General features: G+C 42.4%; 2 protein-coding genes across 46 annotated transcripts in view; one reads left to right on the forward strand and one right to left on the reverse strand.

Annotated features, from left to right (window-relative positions):
* Nucleotides 1-8,502, forward strand: part of LOC118507005 (casein kinase I) — an 83,383-nt gene extending 74,881 nt beyond the window's left edge. For all 37 annotated transcript variants that reach the window (XM_036044899.1, XM_036044917.1, XM_036044940.1 and 34 more), the window contains one exon: nt 265-8,502. In XM_036044899.1, coding sequence (XP_035900792.1) covers nt 265-316 — 52 coding nt within the window. In that variant the 3' untranslated portion in view covers nt 317-8,502. The remainder of the gene's footprint in view (nt 1-264) is intronic.
* Nucleotides 8,503-10,594: 2,092 nt separating this feature from the next.
* Nucleotides 10,595-19,236, reverse strand: part of LOC118506998 (unconventional myosin-IXa-like) — a 63,121-nt gene continuing 54,479 nt past the window's right edge. For all 9 annotated transcript variants that reach the window (XM_036044885.1, XM_036044890.1, XM_036044887.1 and 6 more), the window contains one exon: nt 10,595-19,182. In XM_036044885.1, coding sequence (XP_035900778.1) covers nt 16,882-19,182 — 2,301 coding nt within the window. In that variant the 3' untranslated portion in view covers nt 10,595-16,881. The remainder of the gene's footprint in view (nt 19,183-19,236) is intronic.

Genomic DNA, 19,236 nt, shown 5'->3' on the forward strand with positions numbered 1-19,236 from the left:
TGCCTTCCTATCGCAAGTGCTGGGAGCGAGGGAGTTGGGCAATTGTATTGAGCATCATATCATGTATATGTGAAGGATGGTTCGAAAATAGCCCACGCCGGATGTTCTAGTTAGATCAGCTATCGTGGTACGTCAATTTAGGGACTCTTCGTTAGAGGATAATTTAGTAACTTTAGTAAGACGATGTTAATAGGAAAAAAACTGATTGTAAATATTTTTGACCTTATCTGATCGGCATCCACTCCCTTTTTTTTCTTCTTCCAGATGTTGCTGTTTCTTTAAACGAAAGAAGAAGAAATCATCCCGTCAGAAATGACTAGAAGCAGTGCAATGCAGCCCGGAGCGCGAAGCCGTGAAGCTTCTTCGCGCCACCTCCCACTCCAACTCGCGGGACAGCGTGTTAAACCCGAGTCAGGACTACATCCAGGCCTCGTCGCAGCATACGATCCGCTACCCATCGACCTCCGTGCTGGCCTCGACACCAACGCCATCACTTCCATTGTAATGTATTTGCGTTCAAGAAACAAGTCGCGTGTGTCGGCTGTGTGTTTGTTTTTCGGTTTTTCCGTTGTTGTTGGGTTCCGTTTCCATTTTGGGTTTTCATCGTTTTCTTCCTCCTTTTTTTTTTGTTGGTTTTTCTTACTCTCAGTTTACGGTTACCGTTTCTCTCTCTTTGGTTTTACGCGTGCCCTAATTTCAAACCCCGTTTTTGGTTGTGTCTGTGCGAGTGTGCGTGTGTACAGCATAGCATTTAAAAGCAGCGAAATTGCGAACCATTCTTAAGTTTTACGCGACATCCATGCACAACACTGCACGCTTAGAGAAGCAAATCAAACGCTGCAAATGGATGGAAAGTTTCCACCACACCGTCTCTCACACATTGCCCACAACCCCATCTAGCAAAGCAAGTTTCCGTTTTGTGTGTAATAATTCGTATCTGAACGAAACACAAACTACAAACCGTGGAGAGAGAGAGGGAGAGAAAGAGAAGAAGAAGTTCCGTTTACGTTCTGTGCGCACCTGTCCTGACCTTCAGTTCTTGTCAATGCAATTTTGAATTCTTCTTCCGTCACAAGTTAATAATGGCAGTTTAAATAATTAACGATACACTATCTCTTACAATCTACCACCATCTCTCTTTTCCCGACTGCGACATTCTTCGCCACGTGTGCCACGTCCACCTTCACCGACGTCTGACTCTATGTACTTGTGCTATCTTCTTCTCCTGTGACTGCTATACCTTCTATTACTACTACTACTACTACTACTACTTTCACCACTACTACCACTCTTCTTCAATCACGCAACTTACCTGTGTAACACACCACCACCTTCTACAATCTGTGACAACATCTTTAAATCGCGCGCGCGAAACACCTTCCCACCATCGTGTGTGCTTCTCCACGACCAATACGCCCAATTGGATGTGCTTTCTAAAATCTGTACGCGATGAAAAACCGAACCAAAAAAAAACCCGCAGTGATCTCGATGATGACATTGATCTAGACGTTAATGATCTTACTGTCGTGTTATCCTTCCTACGTATACTCTGGGAATGAATGAACGAGCGGAGGCCATTCATCATAAAACATCTCTTGCGAATCCTCCTGCTTGCTCGTTAATTGTATCCCGTGTAATACTACACATCGCTAAAGCTTTGGCTCTTGCGGCTCCCCGCTCGACGAGGGTATGGGGTTAGGAAGGACAAAACAAACGCAAGATACGTTTAGGCAACGCATAGTTAGGAAACTGTTTCGATGGTAAAGCGCATTTTGCTGCAGCTTAGAAGAGGAGAGTGTAGAAAGAAGATAAATGTGAATCATATTTAACCCGGGCGCGTGATTGTTAACCGGCGGTCCTTCGTGATGCACAGCCCGGAACAAAGTAAAATACTCGCTACACAGAGTAGAGGAAGCTATGGTAGATTAATCTAGTAGAACTATCCAAGCCTCTCGGGAGAGTAAATCGGTTGCACCGCTCCCACACGGTGACATTATATGTTTAGGTACGTTTTCGGTTAATTTTAACGCAACGGTATAAACGATCAGGGTGCAATAATTGTTTAGGCTTTGGACGATATTATTTTTGTTGGCTAATGATGTCGTATGAGGAAGATCGCGTACGAGTACTTCTTCGTCTGATCGATATAGCTATACGACTAGTTTCTGTCCGCTATCATAGTCTGTTGAATATATATTTTCATTTTAAACGTTTTTTTCCTGTTACTAGTGTTGCTAGATTTGGCAACGATTCCCCATACATATTGAGGCTGCCGGATGGAAATCGCGACGAATCGCATCGCGAGGGATTGACGTAGACAGTGTAAGGGTTAATAGTGGTCGATTTATTAGAACAACAAAAAACCTAAACAGGCTAAAAAGAAAGGAAGAAAGGCAAACAAAACGATTTTTATTCCAATCTTGCACACAATCTAGCAAACGTTTAAAGTCAATCTCTTTTACGGTCAGAGTTATAGATAATCGCGTCAAGTTTAGGATCGGTAGCCTACACGAGCGAGAAGCACTTTTTAAAACGATATTTAAAAGAGGAACGCACGAAGAGCACGTAATGAAGCAATAGCACGATTGATAAACGATAAGAAATAGTGCGTCGTCGTATCTAATCCCCTACTGCTTCTTCTTCTTCTTCTGCTTAATGCAAAGAAAAACAAATAGACATAGAGCGCTCGAAAACGCAAAGCAACGTATAACACCGCCCGTGCAAGCAGCCAAAGCTCATGTCGTGAAAAGCAATAGCAAAACTCATCGAAAGAGGATACAGTAATCAAGCGATAGCACCGACCGTAATGTCATTCTTGTTCGAAAACTCAAAGCCAATCATTGAGCCGTTATAGAGAATTGTTACAAAAGCGCGCTGTGAGGACGCTTTTTCTTGCTGCTGCTGCGTCCTGCGGGCTACAAACTGCGGTGTCCTTATGTCCACACAGACACACACACATTAACCCCTTCCCTGCCATATTCTGTCTGAAAGGGGGATAATACCTTTCAATTCCTCTAACCTCTTCCAAGCACAAAGCAGTAGAGAGTAGTGGTGTGATGGTCTGGTTTGAGTAGAATGCTCCATCACTTTAATTAAAGTTGTTTTTCTTTGCCATGCATGGAATGCTGCAACGTGTCTGATTTTGTGTGTGTATGCTACACACATTATAATTCCAGAAAATCACTATTTTCTTAACGTTGTGTGGCTTTTTCTAAACACGATTAATCCTTCGTTTGTCTCATTGTTTTACTGATGCTTCTGAACGATATTTGGTAGCACAACAGCGGGTAGTTGGATACGCTTTTGGATGGTTCACTTCACCGACTTACGATTGATTTAGTTTTTTTACTAGCTACAAAGGACTTTTTGGTTTTAGAGACACTTCTTCTACGCTACTTGAAAATATCCACTGCAACACACACGTTTTGACCTTTTGACCCACCTTTTGATACTTATAACGAAGCACGATCTAGAAATTTATAACTCCGCACAATCAATCAGACGTCGGACGTCATCTGCACACGCCTCCACGCCTCAACCTGGGAAAGGAAAAGCAATTGTATTCCCTTTTTCAATTTTCGTATCTAAAAGAGCTTTTGTCAGTATCACGAATATATGTACACGTTCTGATTGTCACTTTGTACGGGGTGTTGCAGGCAAAGTAGGGGAAATTGTGGCATATAAATTCTGTAGCTAAATTATTAAAAAAAAAAAATTTAATCCATGAACACATTAAGGACGTGCGCCTCAGACAGTTATGTTCTGTGACGATCCCTGACGAGATAGATCAAAGCTTTCGAGCGTCTCTTCACGTTAGGGTGAGATGTTTTTGGTACGCTTCTGAAATAAAGTCAACAGACAGTTGAAAAGGACGCTCTATGTGATTAAGAGACGACGTTTCACTGTGTGTTCTATGACACTTCTTCTTCTTCTTCTTCTTCTTCCTTGGGGCACTACAAAACCACGAGAGGTCTCAGCCTGCCATTTCTAGCTTAGTGTGGCTTGATTTTACCCCAGAAGCAAAGTAGCCAGTCCTGCGTACGAGGGTGAGGTGGTGGTCTGGATGAGATTTAAACCCCGATCCAGCCGTGTTTTTCCTCTCCAAAAAGGTTGATTAATATTAAAGCATAATATTTCTTTTTTGAAGACTGATCATTTTCGCCCCTTTTGTTTTGCCTGCCGTACCCTGTTCAATACTACATTAGTGTACTTATTAATGCCCGCTGTAATGCCCACTGTGCTTTTGCCTTGCCACCCCATATACACCTCCTTACACCACGCGTTGAATAATTTTGCTGCCAACACACACACACACAAACAAAATTGCACCTGTTAGTTTAGCTTTATGGCACTGTCTTTCTATATACGTTTTCCTTACCATAGTGTCAGTCAGCCTATCTCACAATCTGGTCCCCTTTTTCTGCTCTCCTTCTTCCCAAAAAAACCGCCAGATGTCGCCCAAAAAACACTAAAAAGATATAGAAGAAAACAAGAAATTAAAAAATCTCTTTCTACATCCGTTATGTTCAAACTTTCATATCGAAAGCTTTCTCTCTCGCAACAAAAAAAAAAGATCAATCATGGTGTAAAAAAGTTAATTTATGTTTTTCTATTTTTTTTTTCAATGTACACAGTTCAGTTCATGTTTTTTCCCTTGTTTCTCCACAATTCCGCAGGAGGTAAATGCGTAAAACAAAACAAAACTAAAAAAAAGTCTAAAACTATACAAAAAAAAGCAAAAACATAAAACTTTAACAAAAAAAGGAATAACAAGAATAAGAAGAAAATGGGAAAAAACAGAAGTACATATACTGTCGGTTACATCCTGCCATTGGAAGACGAACAAGAACAAGAATCATGCAAAACAAAACAAAACAAAAAAACAGTAACAAACACGAAAACTGCAGAAAATGCTTACCACAATAAAAAAAGACAAACCCCGCGGAACATAGCAAAACCACACAACACACAACAGAAAACAGAAAAAAGCAAATCAAACTTTGAACAAGAGAGAAACAAACCCCGTTCTTCTGTTGTTATTTTCAATATGGCGAATGGGGCAGTTGTTTAACCGAAGGTGTTGAACAACAGAACTTTGAACATCCTTCTGTTTGTATATAAAATTATCAGTATCGCGCTCCCCCACCACCACCACTGCTGCTCTCGTCACTCTCCACCACCACCATTGAGTTTGATTGCGGGTGGTTGAGCTAGGGCAAAATGACAGGAAGGACTAACTCTCTCTGGGGCCCCCGTTGCTGACTTCGGTTCCTATTGATTAACGTCGGTGTTGCTCCTGCTCTAAATCTAATTGTGATATGAAATAGTTTCCACTCTTCTCTTTCTACATTTGTGTGTGTGGGTGGGTGTATAGATGTGTTTGTATATGTTTTAAAAAGGGAAAGAGAAAATCGGAAAAGCACATTACAACACAACCCTTCTTTATATATCTTTCCAATACACATGCACACACACTCATATACAAACTTTGAACGCTTACAAAGGAAAAGCAAAATAGGCAGAAGAAGAAATAAAAGATTAAATCAGAATAAGAGAGAGAAAAATACAATTAAACAACACAAACAAGTTAAACGGCAAACAAACCACCCAGAAACTAAGCTAGCTAGAGAGAACTTAGGAGAACAGAAAGAAAGTGGAAAAGTGGTTGAAGAAAGCCAACTATATTTCCCCCATGTGTTACCGTCGTCTCATAAAGTAAAGATCATGCACACACACACACAAATGCAGAAAGACAGAGACATGCAGATAACAAGCTTACCAATCGTTTAGCAAAGAAAAGGACAGCAAAAGAAGGGTTAAAACTAAGAAAATCAGCTTCAGTTTGATTTTTACTTCTTTTTTTTCCTCTTCCTTAAAACCACGGCATGTTGGCAACAGCAGCAGCCGAGCGAGATTTGGTATTTAGGATGCATTTTGTACATTGTTATAAAAATTGTGTTAAACGCTACCATAACAAACAAAACACACACAAACATGGCAACAAAACAAGCAAACAGGGCGATAAAAAAGTGTTGTGAATATGTGTGAGAGCGTGAGCGCGCGGGTGTGTGTGTGGTGTCTGTATGCAATATTTGAGAAGGAATAATGAGTTTAAACAGCTATTTAGATAAATAGGAACCGAGTCGAGCACATTGATATTTTATACAGCGTGGCATACAAACACAAACACAAAAGTCAACAAAAAAAGTAAAGCTGCAAACACACACGCACACACTCACGCGCGCCCCCTTATCATGCATTGTACACTGAATTACCATAAACCGCCCCAAAACAGATGATAAAATGCGTGTGGTGTGTTGTGGTGGGTGAGTGAGTGGCAGTTGCCTTCACTTACACACACACACACACATGCCGACATTGGTTTATATAATTGATATATGCTAGTTTTCTGTCAAAACACACCAGGCAAACAAAATGACAAAGGACACAACATTGTACTACGCTAGAATCAAAGCTACCATTGCTGCGTGTGGAAATGAGAACGAGAAACGGTAAACTAGAGCGAGAGAGAGAGCGAAAGAGAGAAATGATAAATGAAACGGGGCAGGGTTTTTCATCCACTTCAAATCTGCTGCTGCTGCTACTACTAGATCGATGACGATAAGCTTCGTTAAAAAAAAACATGGCGTCCGTGTGAAAATGCAAAAGAGCGAGATAGAGAGAACGAATGGGCAAACGAGAGAGAGAGAGAGAGAGATTCAAATCGTAGCCTACTAACGTAGCAGTAGTAGCTCAAGCTTCTCCCAAGTACTTTTTGCGACAGGGAAAAGGAGATGGGAGACCCGTGTTTTGAAGCTGAATCACTAACTAACTAGCTAGCCGAACAGAGAGAGAGAGAGAGAGAGAGAGAGAGAGAGAGAGAGAACGCAAACCCGAATGAAAAGCAGACGTGAAAACCTAACCCAACATACACTACTTAGTATACATATATCGGCTAAGTGGAAACAGGAAACAAAAAGAAAGAACGAGAGAGAGAGAGAGCGTGTACGTGTGCGTGTGCGGCACGAGATTTAGTGTAGTTTCTGGAATAGTATGAGAATTAACTAAATGAGAGTGTTTGTGTGTGTGCTTGTGAGTGAGAGAGAAAGAGAGCGCTAATTGTGTATGAGTGTGTGCGTGCGTGCTTGGTAACGCCTGTGTATGTGCGCGAGTTAAAATGCGAGTAACAGAAGAGAAAAAAAGGAAATAAAAACCTACACATCTACTCAATAAGATTATTTAAGTCAATGCAAAAAAACACACACACACACACAAAAGAATACACAGCATTAAGAGAGGAAGGAAAACAGGGGTGGCCAGCAAAACAGAAGCAAATAAACCCAACCAACCCAAGCAAACAAACAAGGAACAAGGAGAAAAATCACAACGCATTTGCTTTGTGGTAGTAATGGAGTCATTGTACTATGTGCGCGTGTGTGTGTGGTAGAGAGCAAAAGAGGTATTAATACACCTTGGCAGAAGGAAGCAAACTTGTAGAAGAACAGGGGAAACAAGGGAGTTGTGTGGTGGAAGCGAAAGAAGCTGTGTTTAGCTCTTAATCGTGTTTAGCAATTAAATCATGGACAGCTAAAAGAATATGTGTGTGTATGCGTGTGCATGCATGCGTGTGTATGTGTGTGCGTGTGTGACCCTGTTTGCGTCACACAGGTTGAACATATGATTGTTAACAAGAGAGAAAAAATTATATACCGCGCATATGTACGTGCGTGTGCGTGCGTGTGTGTGTGCGTGTGGCGTAAAGTCTCTCTCGCTTTATAAAAATATCCTGCTACCGATAAAAAGAAGTTCGCATGTGTGCGTGTGTGTGTGTGTGTTAATGTAGAGATAAATTAAGCGTTCAGAGCGATATACATATATTATACTATTGTGTGCTGTATAAAACGAAATGGAGCAGAAAGTTAGAGCAAGAGTAAAACACACACATACATACGGAGAAGCGCTCGCGTGAACACTACTCTCTCCAGTCACACTAATTGCTAGTGCTTAAAAGAGGGCAGGTAATGTTGTACATTTTAGTAAAGTCTAACTGCACATGTTAAACTCCATGTGTAAAAACAAGGAATCGTATAGAGTGATTGTGATGGAGAATCAGAGCGAGAAAGCGAGAGCGAGAGAAAGATAGAGAGAAATATAAAGAAGGCATACCAAACACGCACACACACACACCCATTCAATCCTACATCAAGATCCGGATGCGTTTACACTGTGCAATGCAATCGAAACACACACACACATACACACGCCATAAACACACATGCATGCACACTAGCGTGTACGGTTGACTATGCATACAGAAAAAAAACTCCCCGCTCGGTGGCGCCCCCTTCCTTTCCTACCCCCTACATTAGTAATGCAAGAGATACGGAAACAGAAGCGGAAAAGCGAAGGAAAAATGTGTTACAATATTGCGGCGCAAAGAGATAACATGAATATTGCGACAAAACACGTGTTACATAAATAAAACTGCAGAAATGAAATGAATGAAGCGAAGCGAAACGAAGCGTTAAAAGAAAGGAAGAAAGAAGAAGACGAAAAAAAACAGAGAGAAAAAAAAACAAACAAACAAACAAAACAACAACAACAAACAAGAACAACCGACTGTAGTAGCTAAATGAAAATAAAAATCTGCAAACATCTTAATTAAAACTATGCTTTTGTGTGTGTGTGTGCGTTTCTTATTTTTTGTGTTTGTGTTTGTTTTTGTAATATCACATATTTATAAGGATCTTAAAAAAAAAGGTAACTATCTCGGGTAACCCTGCTTTGAAGTTTGAAGCTCGTCGCCTACTGTTGGATTCGATGTTGACGTCCCTCTACAAAAACGTGTTCTTGCCAATTAAACTTACATAGAAAAACCTCTCCTAGTAACCCTGTAATAACCCTTGAACTTCGACGTCGCCTGTTGCCAGCTGCGCTCATTGAAGTCTCTGTACAAAAAAAGTATTAAAAAATAAAAACGTCTCTTAGTAACCCTGCACAATGACGTTTGAAGTTTGTCGCCTGTTGCCAGCTGCGTCAGTTGAAGTCTCCACAAAAACCTATTTTTAATTTATTATGCAAATAAAAACCTACCTCAGTAACCGTGCAATGTAACCCTTAAGGTTCGTCGCCTGATGCCACCTGCACCCGTTCAAGTCTCCGAAAAAATACTTTTTTTTAATTATTTTTACCATTAAAAACTCCTCCTAGTAACCCTGCAATGTAACCCTTAAGGTTCGTCGCCTGTTGCCAGCTGCACCCGGTCAAGTCTCCGCAAAAATGATTTTTTTTAAATTATTTTTACCATTAAAAACCCCTCCTAGTAACCCTGCAGTGTAATCCTTGAGGTTCGTCGCCTGTTGCAAACTGCGCTCATTGAAGTCTCGCAAAAATGTTTTTTTAATTAATTTTACCACATAAACATCTGTTTTAATAACCCTGCAATAGCCTTTGAAGTTCGTCGCCTGTTGCCAGTCTCTCTATACACTTTTTTTTATATAAATTTTGCAAATAAAAACCCCGCTTAGTAACCCTGCAATGTAACCCTTAAGGTTCCTCGCCTGTTGCCAGCTGCACCCGTTGAAGTCTCCGCAAAAAGGGTTTCCTTTTTAATTAGTTTTCCATTAAAAACCCCTCCTAGTAACCCTGCAGTGTAATCCTTGAGGTTCGTCGCCTTTGCCAGCTTCGCCCGTTCAAGTCTCCGTCGAAAATTTTTTTTTTAAATAAATTTTACCAAAAAAAAAAACGAAAACGAAAACGCTCAAGTTCGTCACCTAATAATTTGTCCGCTCGTTGAAAACTTCCGGTCGATTGAACGCGCTTCAACCAAGCTGGTTTTGAAAATCGGATCGAATTTGGTGCTGTTGCTACCTCCTACCAGTCATGCTCTCCTGTTACTTTGATTCAAAATTTTCTTTCGCTTTGGTCGGCGATCGAACGCACCGAAACGGACCGGCGCTACCTGCTACCAGCTATGCTCTCCTGTTACTTTGGTGTCAATTTCGTTCGCAACTTTCAGTTTTGCTGCGGGAACTGAATGCTACCTGCTACCAGCTACCAGTCATGCTCTCCTGTTACTTTGGTTCAAATTTTTCTTTCAATTTGGCTCGGCGATCGAACGCATCGAAAGTCGGCCTTTGTTGCTACCTCTTCGCCTGGTATGGACTCCTGTTACTCGGAACGAATTTTTTGTCGCAAACAAACGGACGAAATAAAACTTGAAATTGAAAAATAAAAGTGGAATCTCAAATTTTGTTCTCTCTTTTCGTGTCATCATCGGAAAGGTGGCGAAAGTGAAATCAACCATGAACAAAACAACCAAATTTATCTCATTACTTCGGACGGTTTTCCTACACATAAAGGCGCAAGTAAAAACAGGAAACAGAAAAGGTTTTTTAAAGTTTTTGGTTTTATTTCTTTATTATTTTGTTCGATCGGTTTACACCACCTTCGGTGGTATAGGTTTATATACGTGTATATATATATGAATGTATGTGTTCTGTGTGTGTGTATATATATATAATATTAAATAGATTTATCTTGTCCTGCTGCTCTGAGAGTGCATCCTTGTTCTCCCTCCTTCTCTCTCCCTCTCTCTCTCTCTCTGTCTTTCTCTGTAAGATGTTTACCGTAATTTGTTTTGAATCATATCGATCATTTCTGTTTATTTGTTTATTATTTACTAGAAATACATTTCATGTTGTGTAGGTATGTGTGTGTCTGTCTCTGGTTTTTCTTTTCTTTACAATATTTCTACATATATAAGTTTTTTTCTTTCTTCAAACTTCTCACTTATTTTAAACAGTTCGCTTTCGCCTGTTTTGCTTCCTGCTGTGATTAAATAATGTTAGAAATATTTCTTTCTGCTTTCTTCGTTTACTTTTCCTTTTTTCATCATTTTTTAAACAATTTTTTTTTGTTTTCTTTTCTCTCTCAATTTGGCTATAAGTTTCACAAACAGTTCTTCCTTTTTGTTTCTCTTTCTTGTGTTTTTTTTTTTTGCTGGTTTGAACATTTATATATATAAGTAATGGATTAGATAGAGTTTCCACCGGTTTTTCTATGTTCACTTTTTCTGTTATCCTGTTACCTTTTGCTAACTTTGTTTTTCTTTTCTTCTTCTTCTTCTTTACACTTCTTCCCTCTTCTTCTTCCTTTATCGTTGGATTTTATCTGTTTTCTACTTTTTTCTGTTTTCTTTGTTCCGCTTTGTCTTTCTTTCCTTGTCATGGACATGTTTTTGGTTTTGGTTGTGTGAACAATGCTTCACACGCACACCCGCACACACACACTTCTGATTGCCCTTGGCTTTATATTGTTCTATTTTACATTGTTTACTTTGTTTGTTGCAATTGTTTACTTCTTTTTCTGTGTTGCATTTAGTCACTTTGATTGTGTGTTGTTTGTTTGTTCGTTCTTTTTTATCATAAGCTTTTGGGGGTGTTATTTTCCTAGCGCTTTCTGCATCATTGCTACCTTTTTTTTACCTTTTCCTAGTACACAGTGTGGCTTGTTGCGCGTTCCCTGCAATATTGTTTCTGATCGAACTTTCTGTTTTTACTTAGTTAGATCTTTTCTGTTTTAGTTTCCTCGTCTTTTTTTCTTTTCTTTTCCACCTTGTTGCTAGATTTTTAATCTACTCTATGTATATATATGCACAATTACTCTACAACGTTTGTTTTTCGCTTTGCTTGTTTCTGTTTTTTGTTTTGTATCATAATCCCTAAAGTTGCCTCTCTCGGTTTTCGGTGGATCATATAAAGGTGTGTGTGTGTGTGTGTGTGTTCTAACTAATCTACAAACAAATTAAATTAACTATCCTACTCTTAACAAAAAATCGAAACCTTTAAAATGGATTAACAAATCTAACAACACATTTGTGCAACGGTACTATAGAACTTGCTTTTTACTTTTACTAACCGTCTTGCTTTTCTTCATTTTTAAGAGAATTAAAACATGTACTTTTTTTTAAATAAACAACCAGCTCTAAAAACAACACACTAACAACCGTTGAGGTATTGGAAATTGGTGACGTCTCTTCTCTTCCTTTTCTTCTTTTTCTTTTGTTTTGTTAACGAAATCGGTGTCAGGTTTTGGCTATTTACTGTATTTACTTACAGGGGGTTTTTAGTTGATAATGTAAAAGCATCGATCTTTCTTGTAGGCTCCTTAGATGAAATGGTAAACAAAGGCCAATGACAATAGAGATGGCTTCGGATGACAGGTGTCTCACAGCCCGTGTTTATACCTGTAGGTGACCTACTTGTCCGAGCGCTAACAGGCCGTGCTCAATATACTCACAATAATTTTATAATAAAAGGTAACTTGATTCCCCTGTCATCCGAAGCCGTTCCCATGTCAACTAGCTTTGTTTAAAATTTCATCCAAGGAGCCTTTTTTTGTAACGAGGCTTTTACTGAATATCAACTGAAAAACTCTGTAATGTCGATTCCTTCAGTTTTGTTTTTGAGATTTTCGGTTCCATCGTTTCTACCGTTTTGATTTGTTTTCGTGTCCATCTGTTCATCATACCTTCATTCTCTATTTCTTTTGATTAAAACAAACTTATTGCCTTTGCTGGATTTTTGTTATGTTTTGATTTGATTATAATTCCCTTCCTTCTTCTATCTTTCCTATCGTTTGTCCTAGCGATTTAATTATTTTAACATTCGTTCTATAAATTTCCCCATCTTTCTCCACTATTTTACTTAACTAAAAATAAAATAGCTCCAACATTACAAAAATCTAGTAAATCATTACTATAAGTTACAACGCAAATAACAACAACAAAAGCATGTTTAACAATGTGAACAACTTTTACAATTAGGCACCTATCCATCTCTCTCGTTCTCTCTCTCTCTCTCTCTCTCAACAAGTTATTTGCTGCTTTTTCTTGTGTGCTTCTTGCTCTTCGAACACGACATTCGGTTTTCGGTTTGTAGTACAAAGATATAAATATACGCCTATGTTGCGCTCTCTCTCTCTCTCTCTTAATCCATCTCTCTGAGTGTTTTCCTGTCGGTTGTCTTCTCTTTTGCCTTCTTCTTTTCGTTTTTTGTCCATTTTTCTCTGTTTTTTCTTTAGCAAGCAACCCTTACTCTGTTTGCTTTGATTTATAATCCATTACAAATAGGTTTAATATTTTGCTATCAGATATACACAGGTGCTTACCTTACACCTAATTACAATTCTTCTCCCGTTTTTGTTTGTTTGTTGTGTTTCGACTTTGTTAGACATTTGGAACCTTTGTTTGTTTTGTTTTTGTTTTTCTCCACTCTCTTTCTCTCTTTCTCTTCCTTTGTATCTTTCTGAGTGGAATGATTTAACTGGATTTGTTGTGCTTTTTGAGGCCACTGCTACGTCTCGTCTGCCAATAACACACGCGCACACACAGACACACGCTGCTCCTGCGGTTCTGGGACATGATCTGTCTTTCTGGTCCGGTTCTGGTGATCTTAAGCGATATTCGGAGTGCTTATCGGTCGCATATCCTACCATCCAGAGAAGAAAAACAATCGGCGGGAAAGGACAACAGAAATGAAAATTGATTTCCGCTTTTCTTTTCGCGTTCACACAACCACTAATTTCGGTCTCTTCGTTCTGGAGAAGTCCTTAAAAATATAAAGGAAAATAAAACTAAATAAATAAATAAGTTGTAGTGGTAAAAAGTAGTAAAAAAGACCCAATAGTTGCATGAAACACACTCGTACGCAAGCTTTCGAGGTAATGCACAGTGGAATGAGAACATAGCGACTTAGGACAAAAATATGAATCTAAACACACAGTTAGGTTTCACATATAAAGTATTAATCACTCGCATTTGGCATTGCAAAATGTAGTAATAGTTTTTATAAAACTTTCTAAAAATGTTGAGCTCAAACTATTAAAAACTAAATATTGTTTCATTAAGTTATCTGCATAACTTCATTTTAGAAGTACTAAAAATTGTAAAAGACTCGGGAAGGCTCCCCCCTGACAAAATTTTTTAGGCACTATAGGATTTCCGCCTAAATGTATGCAATCCCCAGTAAACGTTGCGAAAGCTTCACAGTGTGCTTTCAGTGTGGTCAAAAATGGTTGAATAAAGTCGAATGTTTGGCTTACAGGAGCTACGTAATAATTTTTGGTCACGCTAGGAGTGACCAATCAGGCTTACAACATACACGGTGTTCCCGGACTGTAACGGAACATTGGTTCGATAGATACTTGTTAACGGGCATAGATATTCAGTAAAGGAGGAAAAATAAGAATAAAAACATTTCAAATCACTTATTACACTGTATAGTACCATGCTCAACTCGCTGTCTAGTAACAGTATTAAGGAACAATGCACAATGTTTTTACAAACGAGTTATGACCATACAAAAATCCCACTGTGCAATAAAAATGACAGGCCACAGTGCTGCACATAAAAGATTCTAGGGGGGAGGGTGCTTCTCGAGTCTTTTACCCTCTTATGTCCTACATACTCATGCCCAAATTTCACCGTGATCTTCCACACAACTTGCGTACACTTGCGCCCCGTACTTTTTGTGGGACTTTTCTTGTAATAATAAATAAAGTAAGTAAATAATAAGAAGTAAATTAATAAGTAATAAACAAATATGAGTAAATGTAATGTACTTGCCTGAGGAGACACAAACAAAATCAGGAAAATGAAAAACAAAACCATCTAATCAGAATAGAAAGAACGAAAGCACACAGACAAACAGACGAACGAAACGAACAAAACGAAACACAATTAATAATAGGTTCTCAACAACAAAAAAGGTAATACTTACTAAACTATAACCTAGGGCAAAGAAAGACAAAACAAACGTATAATTTTAATTTTCTTGTTTTCTTATTCCAGGTCTACCGGGAACCGCGTGTTTTGCATCCGTTTACCTATCCCGGTGTTCCACATACACATATCTATAACACGGCAACACACACACACTCCGTTCGCACATTCATCGTTGTTACCTTCATGTTGCTATTTTATGTACTTATAAAGTGTGCTGCTCTTCTTCTTCTTTTTTCCCCACATTATTTTGCAACACACGCCTGCCGCCTGTGAGAAGACCTTCGAATGCTTCTCGCGGATTTTTACCGTTGCACAGGTTAGTTGTGTTGTGTTACATCCAGCGCATCAGTGTGTGTTGAGGACATGTTTACCGGCATGCTAAGGCAATTTAGATGGGAACGAAGAGATTCAGCAGGAAAAACTTAATAATGTTAATGTATATGAATAAAGGCATTTTCCTCCAGCAGTTAACACACACAATAATATTATTCACAGATTCGTTCGTTTCGTTCCGTTGCTAGCTTTCTCCTATACTATTAGTAGTCCGTGTCCGGCTCGTCGCGGGAATCGGAATCGGAAGCGCTGTATCGAGGAGGTTCGAGGAGGTGGGGGAAGTGGGATAGGGAGCATGGAATAATCGGACTGAACAGAGGGGGGCGGGGGGGGGGGGCTTAAACGAAGAACAGGAAGACATTAAATGTACATATTTATAATGATAAGTTTACATGCTTGTTTATATATGTATAAGTTATTATTGCTCTGTCTGAAGAGTTCATCAGTATCAGTAGTAGTCGTTCTCATTTATCTGCTCGATCTGCTCTGATTTTTGTATCAGAAAACCAACCAAAAGGAGGAGGTTGTCTAGGTGTGTGTGTGTGTGTGTTGAGTACAAAGGGGGAAAAGCTGATAAATTAACGTTATTCACACAAGATGGCCAAACACAATGCCGTCGTACTCACATGACCTCCCCTCGTTGTATAATAACAAGGGAACGTCCTTTTTCGCACGGCGCTTTCCATCGCAAAAAAACCAAGTGTCCAACTGTTTGAAACAATCTGTCGAGCCGCACATTGTGTTAAACAAATGGACGCTTGTTTTGATCACGCGGCAAGCACATGCTTTTGGGTTGCTTTCTCTCTCTCTATCTCTCTCAAACCGTCACTCCATCGTCAATAAACGACGTTTGGCCTCTGCCCATGTGCCATGAGATTTTATCCCACACACACACATGCACGATCGCGTGGATTGGTGGTGTGCTAGTAGAATGTAACCACTTACACTCGCACACAGTCGGCCTAGCGTCTTCTCTCTCTGTTACACATAAATCATCTCTCTCTCTCTCTCTTTCTATCTCTCTAGTTCGATTGGATTAGTCATATCCAAAGTAGTGTTGTTCTGCGGATTCCTGTTCAATTCGATTCGTGTCTTATTCCGTTTACTCCTCAGCTCTTTAGTAGAAAGCCGTCTCTCTTTTCCTGCTCCTTTCCTTTACTATACAACACACTTCTTCTTCGCCGGAGAACAGTGGAGGGTTTTTGTGTGTGGACGTCGAATAGAGAAGCGATTCAAATGCAAACACAGGCTCATGATTCGCGTTTGCGCATATGCTGTTTGGAGTATTTTCAATTATTCTCACGCGCATCCCGTCCCATAACGCATTCGCGCGTTTTGTCAGTTGGTGGCGGCGGGCCTAGCGTTCTACTACTACTACTATTGCTGCTACTATCTGCTCTGTTTAATAATAATAATATGATCGATCGTTATAAATTAATTAATGTAAAACGCGCGCGCCCCGAGCTCTCTCTCTCTCTCTTTTGCCAATGCGTTCGATGCGTCCTCTCTGTGACTAACTGTGCCGCTGCTGCTGATCTGATCTGCTGAGCACGGTTGACTTAATAAGCAGACCAGCGGGGTCGGGAGGATCTCTTGCGATCCAGGCTGAATTCGCCAACAAACAAACAAACACTCACGACGCACACACGAAACCGAAACAGGACAGGAGGCATTACCGCGTAACTTAAGCTTAAGAAGCGTGACCTGTGTCTGTGTGTGTGTGTGCTGGCGCGACGGTCCGCCCCATCTGTCACCGGTACATTTCAAACCATAATCGGTTCATCGTCACCGGCAGGTGGTCCCGGTCCGCCAGCTCCACTGCTGCTGCTGCCCGCACCACCCGGCCCTCCACCGCCGCCAGATCGTTTGTTGGTGCCGCCGGCGGACATCCGTCGCGAAACCAGCTTGGCGCTGCCCGTCGACATACCCTCCTTTCCCATCCCATTATTGTCTTTCGCGTGCAGATTCGCCGAGTTGATGGAAGAGCTGGATGCGGACGTGGAGGAGGAAGTGGCGCCGGACGGCGAGGTGGTAGTCGTGATGGTGGCACCGGCCGTGATCGGTGAACCCTGTATCAGTATCCGGTGGTTCGCGGATGGTCCACCACCACCGCCCGACGACGCACCGACGGGATGGTGGTGATGATGGTGTCCCACCTCGTACCCACCCGATACGCTCCGGATGATGATTGGCTTTTGGCGCTGCAAATCGCTCCCACTGCCGGTACTGCCACCGGAGCTGCCACCGACGCCGCTGCTGCTGCTGCTGCTGGTCGTACTGCCACCGAGACTGTTGGACGTCGTCGAGAGCGTTATCATCGAGTGGCTTAGGTTGATGTCCGCTCGCTTTGCGCCACTGTTTGCTGTTGGTGCCACACCACCCGGCCCCGAGCCGCTGCCGCTGCCCGATCCTGCCGCTCGCTCTCCGACACCGGCTGTGCCGTTGCCGTTTTGCTGCGACTTTATCATCGATGGGGCCGAGGCCGATGACGATGGTGTGGAGGAGGCGGTCGCGCATGTGGCCGCCGTTGGGGACTGGGGTGAGGAGGCGGATGTGGCCGAACCACTGCCGCGAAGGAACGCTTCCCGCTCGAGCAGTGTTTGGTGCGAGAGGGATTTCGTTTTCACACCGGATGCTGCTGCCGCCGACGCCGAACTCGCACCGGACGACGAACCCATCTTGTGAAAGTACTCCATTCCTGCACCACCACCACCACCACCCCCCGAACCACCCGCTCCACTCTGATCACGTAACGAATAACTCACAGCCATCGGGACGTCATTATTAAGACTAACATTACTACTACCGCCGTGATCGGAGGGTGCCTGGTAGCGGATCGAGATGCCACTGTCACTGATCATGTTGCCGCCGCCTCCTCCCGGTCCTCCTCCTCCGCCGCTCCCACCACCACCACCACCACCACTGCTAACATCGAGGTCTTTCTCCTTGCTGTTGCTTAAATCGTCCAAACTGCCACCCTCGCCGTCCAGATCGGTCGACAGCAGATCATCGTCCGAGCTGGCCCGCGCCAAGCTCGGCAGCGTCGACGTGAGCAATGCTTTCTCCTTCCGGATCTCCTGTATATGGCCCTCGAGCAGCATTTCCTCCGTTTCGGTTTCGAGCAGCCCGCCGGTCGCCAACCCGCTCGCACCACTCCCCCGCGCATTGGCCATCTCCTCCTGCGTAAACACCTTGCTGCTGCGCAACGTGCTAAGCCGCGCCGTGGCCGTGTGCGCCGCCGTATCGAGCGTATCGATGTCCGCCAGCGTGCTCTTCACGTTCAGCATCTTTTGCGTGATGAGCGTTTCCATGCACTTCGTCTGCCGGCCGATATCGTTCAGGCTGTCCTGGGCCGGTACGTACCGGTTGGTCCGCAGCACGCACGGCGCAAACACGATCGCGAGCGAGCTGGCCGACATGCGGTTGTACTGCTCGAGCTTCGCCACCAGCGCCAGGTGAAAGATCAACCGCTCGAACAGACAGTGATGGGCCGGTGGGATCTTTTTCACCAGCGACAGGAGCGTCTGCACCCGGTCGCTGCCATCCGACAGATCGGCCGCACGCAAAAAGTCATCGTACCGGTCGAACGTCAGCAGCGGTTCGGGCATTTCGCGCAGGAACGATTTCAGCACGTTCGTCAGCACGTGCACGTTGTACGATTCAAAGTCCATCTCGCCACCGCCCCCGTCCGCACTCGTCACCGCCCGATCCATCTTCGCCTTCAGGTCCTTAATTTTCGAACTGACGCCACTCTTCCGATAGATGCCCTCCGAGTAGAGGCCGTGCATTTCGATCATCATGATCAGCTTGGTAATTTGGGCCGGTATTTTGACGCCATCGCTGTTGCTGCCGCAGAGCGCGGTCAGCGGGACGCCGAACAGCTTCGTCGGAATGCCACCGCCGTACAGTGGTTGACCGTCCGGTCCGCACCCACCGGCAACAACGGCCGAACCGCTTCCGCCGGCGCCCAGCAGCGAGTTCGGATCGGCGTTGGAGATTTTGTTGCACGATGCTGACTTCTGGTAGCACTTTTTGTGGCAGGTTAGTTTACAGTTTTGGCACACCTGCAATGGGGGACGGGCAGTTCAGAAAGAAAGTGGTTAGTGGCGTTCGCCTAT

Source organism: Anopheles stephensi, chromosome 2 (assembly GCF_013141755.1).
Source record: "Anopheles stephensi strain Indian chromosome 2, UCI_ANSTEP_V1.0, whole genome shotgun sequence".
In the NCBI taxonomy this organism is placed as follows: Eukaryota; Metazoa; Arthropoda; class Insecta; order Diptera; family Culicidae; genus Anopheles; species Anopheles stephensi.